Source organism: Aspergillus sclerotioniger (genome assembly GCF_003184525.1).
Source record: "Aspergillus sclerotioniger CBS 115572 chromosome Unknown BO94scaffold_4, whole genome shotgun sequence".
Taxonomy (NCBI): Eukaryota; Fungi; Ascomycota; class Eurotiomycetes; order Eurotiales; family Aspergillaceae; genus Aspergillus; species Aspergillus sclerotioniger.
This window is the reverse complement of record NW_020290994.1, coordinates 756712-768786: the sequence shown is the minus strand read 5'-3', so window position 1 is coordinate 768786 and position 12075 is coordinate 756712. Positions and strand designations below refer to the sequence as shown.

Below are 12075 nucleotides of genomic sequence, written 5' to 3'. Positions count from 1 at the left end.
GGGGACTCCTTGGTTCGTCGGCTTATAGTCTCCTTATCTTGCGCTCCATGCCGTTCAGCATGCGATGGATTCAGCTGTGATTTTTCTGGTGATGAAGGAATATTCCCACCCCTGATCATGATGGAAGGTTCTTTTCCGTGTACAGATTTGCCCTGAACTGGTACACCGGCCAGCCTCGTATTGCCGCAAGCAACTGGATCAGACCATTTCAAGAACATATTCATGGTCTTGATATATTCAGGTCCTCTGAAGTCGTAGGGTTTCGTGGACTGGATGTGTAACTGACCGTCACGGAAGTATCCCTGGATCACTCGGCAGTGGGATGGCATCAGAAACGAGAGCAAAAGGATCTGCAGCTGAGTTAGTTTCAAGTGATTGGTTCATCTCAGCCTTGTTCTCCAAATCAAGCCCGAAGGTACTTGCTTAGGAAAAAAGCAACAGAGAGACAGAGGGCATATTGGGAACTCCACCCACCGGAAATGTCATATGAAGATCAGAGGCCCGAAGATTCTTCCGCCAGTATGCATATGTCTGAGCTCCCATGCCTCCTAGAACCCAGCTGACCATTATTTCCAACTCCGACACAGTCACACGATCTTCCATCCGATTAGTACTGTACGTAACCAGAACACGATGCGACGTGCGGGGCTCAGCGAATTGTTGAGCGGCTTCAATCTTCGTATACTCTACGCCGCGGATTATCATTCTCCGGTCCGACATTGGACCGGCAAACCTATACTAATGACCCAAACATTAGTCAATTCATGGAAGCCTTTGGAAATCACGTACAGAATGGACTTGGATGGTGGTTGGAACTTCTGCGCCAGAGCGGCACCATACTCCATATAAGTGTTGGTCAGAGAGTCTAGGCGTCCAAGGGTCTCCTTTTCACCGCGGTGGTGTGCGAACTCATCATATTCGATCTGTGCACCAGAAACGTTGTACTCTTCGCCGGGGTTTGGCAGGAAAAAGGAACCCGTGCCCTTAGAAGTCTGCCCCGTTGAGATGTCAAATCCCGAAAATCTGACCTCGAAGCTTTCTGCTTCGTCATCAGAGAGGTATTGTTGCTCCAATGTAGCAAGATGACGGTATAAGGTGTCGAGGGCCTTGTACTCTCTCGGATAGCTCATACCCTTCGAAGTAAGCTCTTTTTTAGAGAACATTGTGGAAGATAGGGACGGCGATGTAAGTAGGAGTGATGAAAGGGGGAAGAATGATGATGAGCAGTGTCAAACCACTCTCCGAGAATGGATGGAACCTTCTAATAGGTATCAAGCTAAACCGCGTTTGGACGAAAGCCCCAGACATCAATCAACTTAGTCCCAAATTTAATGGCATAATTAGTCACAGCCAAGGGAGATACAAAAATTAGTCATTTCTTTATGAAGATGGAAGTGAATGAGAGGTTCTCATTTGGCCGGCAAGCCACAGTAGGCTATCTCTAACCGGCTAGTCCTACTCTCATATACTATACATGAATTCTCCAGGCGACTAAATGTGGCCATGTGATGGTTGAGTGAGCATTTACCAACTCTGATCTTGCGCTAGCAGTATTTCACCTTCAACAGCGTACGTAACGATGGTTGCTTTTGCGTCTAACCCCACTGGGGTCCAAGCCAGGACCATGATCCAGTTCGATTACACTTCCTAACAACCAGGATTTTGTGGAAGTTTGTCACTGTCCGATCACTGAAACATGATGGCATCATGGGAATGTCGGAAGATGTTAAGAGATACGTTAGTAACCATCTCAAAAACGATGCCTCTGAATTTGCTGCATATATCGAAGATATTGCTACCAACAGGGCAGTTCAACCTCCGTTAGGACAGGCCACCCCCCTGGGCGCTTTTACGTGGGCACGCGCATTGCAACTGGTTATTCTGCAGAAGACGAGCATGATATTAAAGCAGACATGGGGCCCATCTTCAAATACGAGGTCATTGGGGGGAGTATTTGATAAAGAACTGGACAGTACGATTGATACCCAGGAGGAAGAACCAGACGACACGACAGATATCCAGGAGGAAGAACTTGACAGTACGACTGATACCCAGGAGGATATCGAGATGGATGACAGTGACCCGTCTGAAGTGACCAACATCGAGGAGTATGACCTTGGAACCTTGATGGAAGAGACGATGACCAATTTTTCCGACGGGTCCTTGATACTTCCGGATAGAACGTCCTATAGGGAGGGAGTAGACATCGTCAAGGTTTCACTCATGGCCTTGCTCTCGGCATTGACGCTTACTTGCGAGCGTGCCAGGCTCAACTGGGACGTCAAGAAGAAGAGATTGGATTGCAACCTAGGACACGCCAAGATACGAAGTATTAACGATGGGTGTTTGAGGGACCGAAAAACTGGGAATGTGCTCGCCGTAGTGGAAGCAAACCCCTTCCTGCTTTTTGCGAACCCAGAGCAAACCCTGATGCAGATGGGCTTGGAGATGCTGGCTCATATCGTGGATTGCGTTCAAAATGGACGCCCAAAAAAAAGGTAAGTTCCACTGATACTGGCGCAATGAAGAGCCTTACTTAACGTCATTTTAGGTATCTCCTATTCTCAGAACATTTGAATGAAATTTACCTCACATGGGCGCTTTTCACTATATCACTGGCCAGAATGGAGCAGACGCGAGGACGCGCGAATTTCTTGAGTTGAGATGCGTGGGACCGTTCACTATCGAGAAAGATTCTCATATGTTGACGCTGGGGCTTCTAGTTCTTGGGCTCACCGTGCAGGAAAGTGACGACCACTGGTCCAGAATAGATGGTGGTATCCATGGTCCGAAGAAGACTATCACGCAATGATGAACTGGCTGGTGTTTTAATGCTGCGATCGGAGGCTGTCCCGGTCCAACTACCGATGTTATATGTTTATTGTGAACTCCACCGGTTCCGGTCCCTGGCACCGAATGTTTTCATGGCATCAAATTTGCCATACGGTCATCGGAGACGAGAACCCTGTTCAGGCTGGAGTGGTTCATGGCCCTCAGGGAGTTGTACCGTGATAGGGATAGCAGAATGTTTGGATGATGGAAAGGGGTTCCTTTCGTTGCGGAGGTGCTAGATCAAATTCAAGACCACTGCACGAACTCATGACTTTGATTTCATCACGATGCGAAGTCTGTGTTCATGGCGCGAAAGAAATACCATGTGGGTCAACTTTTACGCTTCAGTAGCCACATCGATAGGCTTCTTGAGCGAAGGTAATCCGATATACTTGGCAATACACGTATTCTGAACTGAATAGATTGGAGAAGAGCAGAAAGCGGTGAACTTCCACGAATGAGTCAAACCAGATCCACCAACATTTACAAACCAAACCATTGATTGAAAACATTATCAGGATCCGCTTTTGCTTTGATAGCCTTCAACCTGTCGACATTCCCACCATACACAACTGATGGATCCTCATCATTGGCGAAATTAATGTACCTAGTATAACTCACTTATTTAGTTGCAAACCGCAATCTTTCGGGCAGTACATACGCAGCTGGAGAATCAAGTCCATCAGTAGACCTCCATATATCACGAACTTTCGAAGCCCAAGCTATAGCATCCGATTCAAGGGCTGGATCAAAATACCACGGGATAGCGACAGCATTATAGTTAATTTTGTTTCTCCACGCATACGCAGACGAAGCTTGACCGAAAGAGCGTGTCTTTTCGAGGGAATATGCCTCCAAGAGAACCAAGGTTGTACCAGTACCGCCCAGTGACACGAACGAGACGTACTCTTCCCAGACTTCTTTCCATGTGCTGGGAACCATCTTGGTGAGACCGGCAGTATATAGCGGTTTGTTTCCTCCTTTGAGGCAGAAAAGAGCTGTCACGTCGTTCCAGTGAGGGTATTGAGTTTCGGTTGTGGTATCGTTGATTGGACCAATATCGAGAAAGTCTGAGAATGCAGCTCTTCCTTCTTCCTCGGTTCCGTAGTAAAAGGGAATTAGAGAAACCATGGGCGTATAGTCTGGTTTGCCACTAGTTAGAAAAACCAGGAAAACACTCATTTCGGGCTTAAGGGTAATTGCTTCGATTGTCTCCACCAGTTTCTCAAGCTTATCTGGGGTAAAAATAAGCTGTCCAATCCAGGCGGTTTGACCTGAGGGAGAAACGGGATAGGATTTCATCTTTGCAGATGTGACAATGCCGAAGTTGGGACCAGCACCCCGAAATGCCCAAAAGAGATTCTTGTCTTTCGGGGTGATTGTATGAAGGCATCCGTCTGCCATGACTGCATTGAAAGAGAGAATGTTGTCGACCCCGAAGCCCATCAGACCAACTAGATTGCTATATCCAGCACCGAGAATAGCACCCAGCAATCCGATACAGTTGCAATTGGCTGTTTGCACGAGAGCATTGTTTTTTGAGGCGGCATTTATGGCTTGAGATACAGACGCACCGCCTCCAACGGTGACCACTGTTTTGTCAGCATTGAATGTGACCGAGTCCAGTTTCTTGAGGTTTATGATCAGTCCATCGTTATCAATATGCATCGTCTTTGTCCAACCGTGCCCGCCATTCTGGGTTAGGAATGGAATTTCCTTCGAAGTGCAATATTCCACCTATCGTAGCATATCTGATTAGTAGTGGACAATATCCTGTTGCTATTGAGGAATAGATAACCTACTGTTGCAGCCACATCTTGCTCATTGGCTGGTATCACGACGACTCCAGGCTTAGGGACGTGGTAATCACTCCAACGCCTGTATTTCGCCGCGTCCCATCCAATAATAACAGCTGATCGTGATAGCTGCGGTCCCAGTTCCTTGGAGACTTGTTCCGGGGATAAAGCCCAGATACCATATTGGATAACTGAAGAAAGCAAGGTAAAGGCGATTAGGGCCTTCATAATAACATATGAAGTATAACACAAACACAAGGGCATCTACCATGGAAAATATATCGGGGTGACTGACGAAAAAGGGACGTTGGAAAGCGCCACTCTCGATGCCATGAAGCAGGTCTTTCAGTAGAACAAGTCAACGTCACTTTATAGTAGTCTTAAATGAAGGTTCGGAGCAGATAATGTGGCTGCAAGACGTGCGGCAACGGTGCAATTCCGGGTCAACGTCATGATTGCGGGCTTCTCTATGTTTTTGCGGTCCAATTTATGTACCGAATCAAGATAACGATATCTATGTCATATAGGGAATATAAACCAGAAGAAATAGCGCCTGCGATATGTCCATGAGCGGATTGCAGCAGAATTAAATGTGTAGCCTCATCGAGTAATTCAGAACACGGTATGAATTCCAAGTAGGTGCCCGGAGACCTGGCATGGCGGCGAAGATAAAAGTCACGCTAGGTCTATCCAAAAATGACCTGGCACAATTTCCGGAGGATGTTTTGGTAAGAAACACCGACATCCCGAAGCAAAGTTGAAGGTATTCGATGAGATGAGAGATGGAAAGACACGTGATGGTGGAAGATAACGGCAGAAAACAGGGACCCGTCACGTGGCGGGGAAGCTCGATCACGTGTGCCTTGCCGGCGATGTCATTGTTTTCCGACAACAAACCATCGTCGTCGGATTTTGCTGGAATTGCCTCGAGGCGGTGACTAGATTGTGGATCAAAAGCTCAGTGAGCTTCATAGGATATAGAGCATCACATCGATTACCTCATCTGCTCAATCAGACTCAATTGACCACACCTCTAAACCACTTGCAGGTCCTAGCTCCAGCATAAGGCCCCCGCGATTTGTTCGTCTTGATCCCAACTCAACGGAGCAGAATGAACGTCGAGTTTCAAGGAACGCTCTCCAACCTCGAGAACAAACTCAATGCCCTCATCACCAGCCTCACTACCTCCCCTACAGCTGCAGGTGCGCCTGCCGCAGCGGTCGGCCTCCTGGACGCAGACGACTCCTTAACCTCCGCCGTCGAAACACTCCGACAACACCAGCAAAATTACGCCAAGATACTTCGACTGCGGGAAGAGGCCCAGGTTTTGGAGGAGAAGGTTAAAAGCATTGTTCGCGAGGTGGTGGCGTACGAGAAGGAAATTCGAACGACTTGTGGAGACGACGAAGAAAGTGATAGCGATCTGGAATTTGAGGACGATTCTTCCGACTACGACTCGGACAATGACATTCCCGGCGAAAAACCGAGATCTGGTGGGCTACGCGGTATCAAGGAGGTAGACTACAAGCTACTCCTGGACTTCGCGCGGCGAATCAGCAAGTACAACCACCAAGCGGCTGCCGATGCTGCAGTGAATGCGGAGTCTAGATCAAGGGAGAAGCTGCAGGGAGTTAAGGGACCTGATACGGAGGTGACGGGGGCGAATGGCAACACGGACGGCGAGGCAGTGGAGCCGGTCGCATCTGTCACGAAGGAGGCGACCAGTTGGCTTGATGAGTCCGCGAACTTGACTCGCCAGGCTTATATGTTACCATACCCGATGGAGGACCGAATTCGAATGGGACTTATGGCACAGATACAACTTGCTGGTGGGGAGGGCCGACCGGGCTTTGATCCAGACATGGAGGTCGAACGCCTAATACGCGAGGCCGAGGGTGTTGGAATTGCGGATGCGGTGCCCCAGGTCGACGTGGGTGAAGAAGCTCGTCATGCAGATGAGGCAGCGAAGGCGGCAGCGCACGCTGGGTCTGCGGCAACAAGCCGCTCGACGATGGGAGCTGCGCCAGCACCGAAACCTAAGGCTACACTGGACCTGGACCTATATGACCCAGATGATGATGACGAGTGATGCGAACAGTGTATCGCGAGCAATCAGTTACAGCAGGACTGTTGTTTATCTACCTTTAGACAAGGAATGAACTCGACCGGTTGCCATTGCCTTCACATCCTATGCACGGAGGACTTGGCCGTCCACTTCCGCAAACGCTTTCCATAAAAGTAAAAGGGAATCGCAAAAGAGACACCACAAGGCCGCCAGCGACATGTTCAACATGATTGGTCTCACGAAACCGCTCTTCTCTATCCAGGGTGTAATGAATTCGCTGAACCCATAGCCCCAGAGGTTCTTGTTTACGGTTATCGAAACGAAGATAGAGCCAGCAACGGGCTTATAGCTGTCGACTGCGTAGGTGCTGGTGATCGCTGGGATGGCAGCAACCTGGATACCTGCCGCAGTGTATCCGATTATCACGATAGCCTATACGTTGCATTAGGAATCTCGTTGGATCTCAACCACAGAAAGTCAAGGAATTATAGCCAACTCACCCTCCAGTCCCACTTATATTGATACCCAAACGCCACCACAAAGTTGCCGATGATAGATATAATCACATACGGGATTATCGCGGGCAATCGCATTTCTGGTTCTCGAATACCGCGGTTCCTGTTAGTGGCTCTCATCGAGATCCAGTCCGAGAGAGGTCCGTTAGTCGCCAGTCCGATGAACGTCCCGATCCAGATCGCAAAGTTGAAGAAACCTATTGTCTGGCTGGAGAAGTTGTATGGAGGCGCAGCAAATGCCTGGCTTTGGGTGAGGTTCAAGGTCAGGAACACACTGGCTGGCCAGGAGACATTGAAGGCAGCGAATTCCACGATAGGAAAGGACAGTAGCTTCCACGGAATCCAGAAGCTAGCCATTAGCTTTCGCAGACTGTGATCTCCTAGCTGCCATAGTTTGAACTGCTGCTTCGAGGGATACCCTTTTCCAAGCCATGGATCTGTCCGCTCGTTTCTCTCTGCCGAGAGATCCTCCTGGTGGTTCATTTCGGCGGGCTTCTCGGGCTGAGATGATGTATCCGAAGTGTTCGGCGTCTCCTGTCCGTGAATTTCTCCTGGATGGACCCGGTGCCATCTCGTTTCTGGAAAGAAGAATATTACGAGGATCAGGACGAGTCCGAGAAGACCGACGTTATACCAGAAAAAGCTACGCCAGCCAACATGTTGAGCCATTGGACCAGCGATTATAGGGCCGACCTATTCGAAGCCAATGTCAGCAACAATGCAGAATTCTTTGCGCAAGACGTCTCACCATGAGCGATCCAAAATAGAATGTGAAGTACAGGGTGTTGAACGAACCCCTCTCGTGCAGAAATATAGTATCCGCAATGATCTCAGGCTGGGAAGTCTATCAATTATCAGTGTGGCCTACTCTCTTCGACCCCCCAAAGAAGCAAACCTCTGCAGGCCCAGCGCCAAACCCACTGAGAACACAAGCCCCCATATAGCTCCCATAGGACGTTGCAACAGCTCTCCAAACATTGCTCACCAAACAGATCAATGTAGAGAAGATCAACACCGGCCTCCGACCACAAACAGTCTGTATGGGAATCCTTCTTCCGTTAACACATCTCCACGAGCTCAAGATCCACCCAGGACCTACCAAAAAAAATTACTAAACCCCAACACGAGAATGCAAATACCCGTAAACTTGACCACGGAGGCATAATCCGTTTCGAAAGTCTCCATCATCTGAGGAAACATTGGCGCCAGAGCCAGAGGTCCTAGACCCTGACTGAAAGAAACCGCAGTGGACAAGAAAATGGCTGCCATCTTCCATGTTTTGCTCCAGTTCTGCAGTGATCTTCTCAGCGACTTATTTTCTTCTCAAGTTGGACCAACACATACCAAAGGATCATGTCGACTCTGTGATGGCTGCGGAACAAGAACGCGATCTGACCTCGATGACGCCTTCACGAATTGATGAGTCCCTACATCTCTCATGATCTCCGTCCCGGGGTAGATGTTTGTATCGAGCTCGCGCTCAATCCTTCCTATCATTAGCATGATCGCCATTGCACACATATTGACACATACTGATGGAGAGCCTATATACCCAACAACAAAGTCAGCCTTCTTCATCCAACGCCATAGATATAAGGAGTAACCACTCACCGCTTCGTCATAATTCATCTCCATGTTACCTTCTTGGACGCAAAGAGTCTCTTAACAATCCTTTCCAAAATCAAAACAATCATGTCCCGCAGACAGTTCTTTCTCTTCACAACAAACGAAAACCGGTTTATAACTAGAGTTTTTTTCCGCCCACGCGCGGAATCCCTCCGGACTATAATACTCCAATAGCCGATCTTATCCATGGAAAGCCATTTAAGCCATGAGGGATAAAAGCGAGGGAAACAGCCAAGTTACACTTGGACCTTGAAGTCGATGAGGTTCCTTTATTGCTCCTGGACGACGTCGTGATTGTTTTTTTCTTATTGGGTGCGGTGGGTGGACTCCACTTCCCCGGATTTGACTCCACTTGAGCGTGGGGTTTAGTTGGGTTGGCGGGATTAAGCCGCTGTGGGGTCGAGGGTTGGCATTCATCTATCTTTGCCGACAAGTCTTTCAATAATGTCTATGATGAAAACGAATTCTAAAACGATCTAAGCTACTGATTTTCCCCCCACAAGGCCTTTAGCTTCTGAATCCCCGACTCTGTCTCCCATCCTAGGTCCGCCCCGATACCGCAGAGCAAATCAAGGAGGATTTGGCGCTCAGTGGGCTTCTCTAGACATTGACCAGCGCCGAAGAGGAAGGCGGTCATATATATACGTGCACAACCCTGCGGTCGGGCCAGTGAGATGCCGATGATTTCTTTGCAACGGTAGTCTGCTTCCTTGGTTACTTCTCTGTAGCTTTGAATCCGGTCGAATGCGGTGGTGGGGCTTGTGATGGCGTCGGCGGGACGATTGAGACATAGCGCGAGACGGGCGAAATGGTATTGTTGCATTGAGGCCGCGCATGAGGGAAGACTGTAGTATATTTCGGGAAATGGCATGTAAGAGACCTCGGGTAGTTTAGACGTGTCTCGGGGGTTGTTGAGGCGGAGACATGGGCGGAAGGTTTCGGGCATGCGGTCGACCCAGGATTGGAGTTCGAAAGAGAGGTTGAGCCATGTAGTTGGGGATGGAGGACTGATGGGGGCGGTGGTTGGTGATTGGGGGACTATTTGGTCTAGTTGCGATGTTTTGAAGTGGGCGAGGAAGTTGGTCACTTTGGACATAAGCCAGGTCAGGCTGTTTGAGGCGAGGTCTTCGTGAGAGTGGAATATGTAGCTGGCTGAAATGATCTCGCCTTGCTCGTTGATGGGGAGACCGGCTGCTCGCCATAGTGGGAGATTGGTGGGGTCGAGATAGGTGGGTAGGCGGCTGAAGTATGATGCTAGATAATCCTGACGCGCAAAGTTCCAAAATGATGCCTTTATTCCGTGGGAGAATTTGACAGGGTTATCTGAGGAATTGCCATATAGTTGCAGTAGTGATTCAAATAGTGGCTTGACGCCTGTGAGATAGCTGCGTGCTCGGGTACCGTCAGACATGGAAGGCGGAGCAACAAATTGGTGGGAAGGAGTACGTACGACTGCCACTTCTCTCCAGGCTCACATATGAGTCTATACATGGTAAGGACTGTTGCTGTAGTTAGTAAAGTCTCCGCCTTTTTCCAGACGGAGCTGTCTGTCGCAGATGGTGGGCTATTCAGCATTTTCTGACGCAGCCAGTTGTCTATTATGTCCACCGGATATTCCAGAACAGCAGAGCTGGACGGCATATAGGACTCTGACATGCTGGAGCTCATACGTGTGATAGCAAGATAGTAATAGTTTGCAGCTTTCAAAAACCAGTCCACATCCGGAGCGTTCAGATACGTCTCCATGGTTGCCGGAGTCGTGAACATCCCAATGCTTGCCGTACATGTCGCTCCTTTCATTTGGCCGAGATGTTTTGCTGCCAAGGCGGCGATCGAATATCTCACGAAGTCATTGTCAATAGCACGTAGAGGAACGTAGGTTGCGAAGAATCTTCTAGAATCCGATAGATCGAGCCTGAATAGACGTAAGTATGCCAGACCACAGTCGTGGATACTTCCAGACTATTACGCACCATGGTGCTATGACTTGACTGAAATGACGTATGAGAAAAGAGATCTCGTGCTCAGTGTCAGTCATCAGCTCCGACACAACATCGTGGAAGTCCTCTTTCTCGCCCCTAGATGATTGGCTATCTAGAGATGGTATCCTAGCAGGTGTCGGTGCGTTTTCATGTTGAAAATGGACAGGAGTGTTGCCTTGGGGGTGAGACGCATCACCGAATGTGTTGTTTGGACTAAGTGCAAATTGAGGGTTGCCCCTGTTCAAAACACTCCATGGCTGTTGAAGTGTTGTCGTAGTATCAGCTTGGAGGATTGCAGCTGGCTGGTTGGGAGCACTTCTGTCAGTTTCATCCTGGGCATGCGCTTGTGATAAATTGTGCTCTCTCGACTCCTCTCCTGACGATCCAAAAAAGCCTTGACTGGCCTCCAGGAGTTGATCTGCTGCAGATGACGCAGTCCTCTGTGACGAGAGAGTGCTCTGGCTTATCATATCTCCCGTTACGCTTCCATCTATATCTATACCGGCCGGACTTTCTCTGGTAATCTAATTAATGTGAGCAGCAGCAAAGTGAGAATTGTGTATGCGAGCAGAATCGGACTGCAATGGGTTTGTAGCTGGCTGTATCACACTTACCCTCCTCGGACTGTCTGGAGTGCCTCGCTTGGAGTCGCTATCTCTATAGGGAGCATACCGACGTCGGACTGAGGCGCCCTGATCGATGAACTTCCGGGTCTGAACATATCCCGGGCATTCAACTCCGGCATTGGTGCAACGCTGACAATTCGGACGTGTCTCGTCGCACTAAGATAGTCAGAGATATGCAGAAAGCAGGATAAACTCTGAAGCAACCTTGAGATGACGCTTTTTACATCGCTCACACGCCTTATTCGATGGAACCCCAGGCATCGTGTCGACGGCGTGTGGCGTCAGAAGAGGAACTTAGTCTTGCTCCCGTCTTTGAAAAGATAGCATTCTTCATGCTACAGAAAAGAATCGTTATCATATACCCCACTATTGATTCATAGTCATCAGATGAGCTGCAGATTGACGTTTCTAGTTTGGACGCATGGAGCGAGGGAGCTTTCGTCGTCGTCGTGGCGGAGCTTGGCGGTCGAAAGAACCGGGATCGGAGCCCGGAGATCCCTCGGATAAACGTCGGCCGGCCTTCCCGGGATAGCCGCGATGCTCTCTCCTGGAACTCTCATTCACAACCTTGGTTGATTTCAGGATCGAATGAGTCAAAGGCCGGTTGATTAAAACTTTACCATGTATATTATG

General features: G+C 49.0%; 6 protein-coding genes across 6 annotated transcripts; 2 read left to right on the top strand and 4 right to left on the bottom strand.

Annotated features, from left to right (window-relative positions):
* Window positions 1–423: 423 nt before the first annotated feature.
* Window positions 424–1163, bottom strand: BO94DRAFT_582017 (uncharacterized protein; the record flags this gene model as incomplete). Its single annotated transcript, XM_025615447.1, has 2 exons — window positions 424–733; window positions 790–1163. The coding sequence occupies 2 exons, from the start codon at window positions 1161–1163 to the stop codon at window positions 424–426; spliced, it is 684 nt and encodes a 227-aa protein (XP_025471389.1).
* A 281-nt stretch (window positions 1164–1444) lies between these two features.
* BO94DRAFT_610072 (uncharacterized protein) lies at window positions 1445–2663 on the top strand (the record flags this gene model as incomplete). Its single annotated transcript, XM_025616601.1, has 2 exons — window positions 1445–2498; window positions 2552–2663. The coding sequence occupies exons 1-2, from the start codon at window positions 1708–1710 to the stop codon at window positions 2661–2663; spliced, it is 903 nt and encodes a 300-aa protein (XP_025471388.1). The 5' UTR covers window positions 1445–1707.
* A 652-nt stretch (window positions 2664–3315) lies between these two features.
* Window positions 3316–4856, bottom strand: BO94DRAFT_457952 (FAD-binding oxidoreductase; the record flags this gene model as incomplete). The annotated part of the gene is made up of 3 exons (XM_025607769.1): window positions 3316–3439; window positions 3494–4569; window positions 4635–4856. The coding sequence occupies 3 exons, from the start codon at window positions 4854–4856 to the stop codon at window positions 3316–3318; spliced, it is 1422 nt and encodes a 473-aa protein (XP_025471387.1).
* Window positions 4857–5408: 552 nt separating this feature from the next.
* BO94DRAFT_280017 (uncharacterized protein) lies at window positions 5409–6766 on the top strand. Its single transcript, XM_025606618.1, has one exon. The coding sequence runs from the start codon at window positions 5740–5742 to the stop codon at window positions 6715–6717; it is 978 nt and encodes a 325-aa protein (XP_025471386.1). The 5' UTR covers window positions 5409–5739; the 3' UTR covers window positions 6718–6766.
* A 50-nt stretch (window positions 6767–6816) lies between these two features.
* BO94DRAFT_582013 (putative MFS transporter) lies at window positions 6817–8843 on the bottom strand (the record flags this gene model as incomplete). Its single annotated transcript, XM_025615446.1, has 8 exons — window positions 6817–7125; window positions 7194–7901; window positions 7957–8052; window positions 8104–8257; window positions 8308–8498; window positions 8553–8694; window positions 8742–8752; window positions 8820–8843. The coding sequence occupies 8 exons, from the start codon at window positions 8841–8843 to the stop codon at window positions 6817–6819; spliced, it is 1635 nt and encodes a 544-aa protein (XP_025471385.1).
* Window positions 8844–9079: 236 nt separating this feature from the next.
* Window positions 9080–11937, bottom strand: BO94DRAFT_280104 (Zn(II)2Cys6 transcription factor). The gene is made up of 5 exons (XM_025606619.1): window positions 11647–11937; window positions 11431–11598; window positions 10808–11340; window positions 10285–10749; window positions 9080–10219 (listed from the first exon to the last, which is right to left on the bottom strand). Exons 1-5 carry the CDS (start codon window positions 11701–11703, stop codon window positions 9316–9318), a joined length of 2127 nt encoding a protein of 708 aa, XP_025471384.1. The 5' UTR covers window positions 11704–11937; the 3' UTR covers window positions 9080–9315.
* Window positions 11938–12075: the final 138 nt, after the last annotated feature.

Bases quoted from the DNA above. Each gene is read 5' to 3' on its own strand.
- BO94DRAFT_280017 (XM_025606618.1), top strand. From the start codon at position 5,740: ATGAACGTCGAGTTTCAAGGAACGCTCTCCAACCTCGAGAACAAACTC.
- BO94DRAFT_280104 (XM_025606619.1), bottom strand. From the start codon at position 11,703: ATGCCTGGGGTTCCATCGAATAAGGCGTGTGAGCGATGTAAAAAGCGT. The intron at 11,341-11,430 runs GTAAGTGTGATA...CACATTAATTAG, and splicing joins CTCCAGACAGTCCGAGGAGG to ATTACCAGAGAAAGTCCGGC. The intron at 10,220-10,284 runs GTACGTACTCCT...CCGAGCACGCAG, and splicing joins CCTGGAGAGAAGTGGCAGTC to CTATCTCACAGGCGTCAAGC.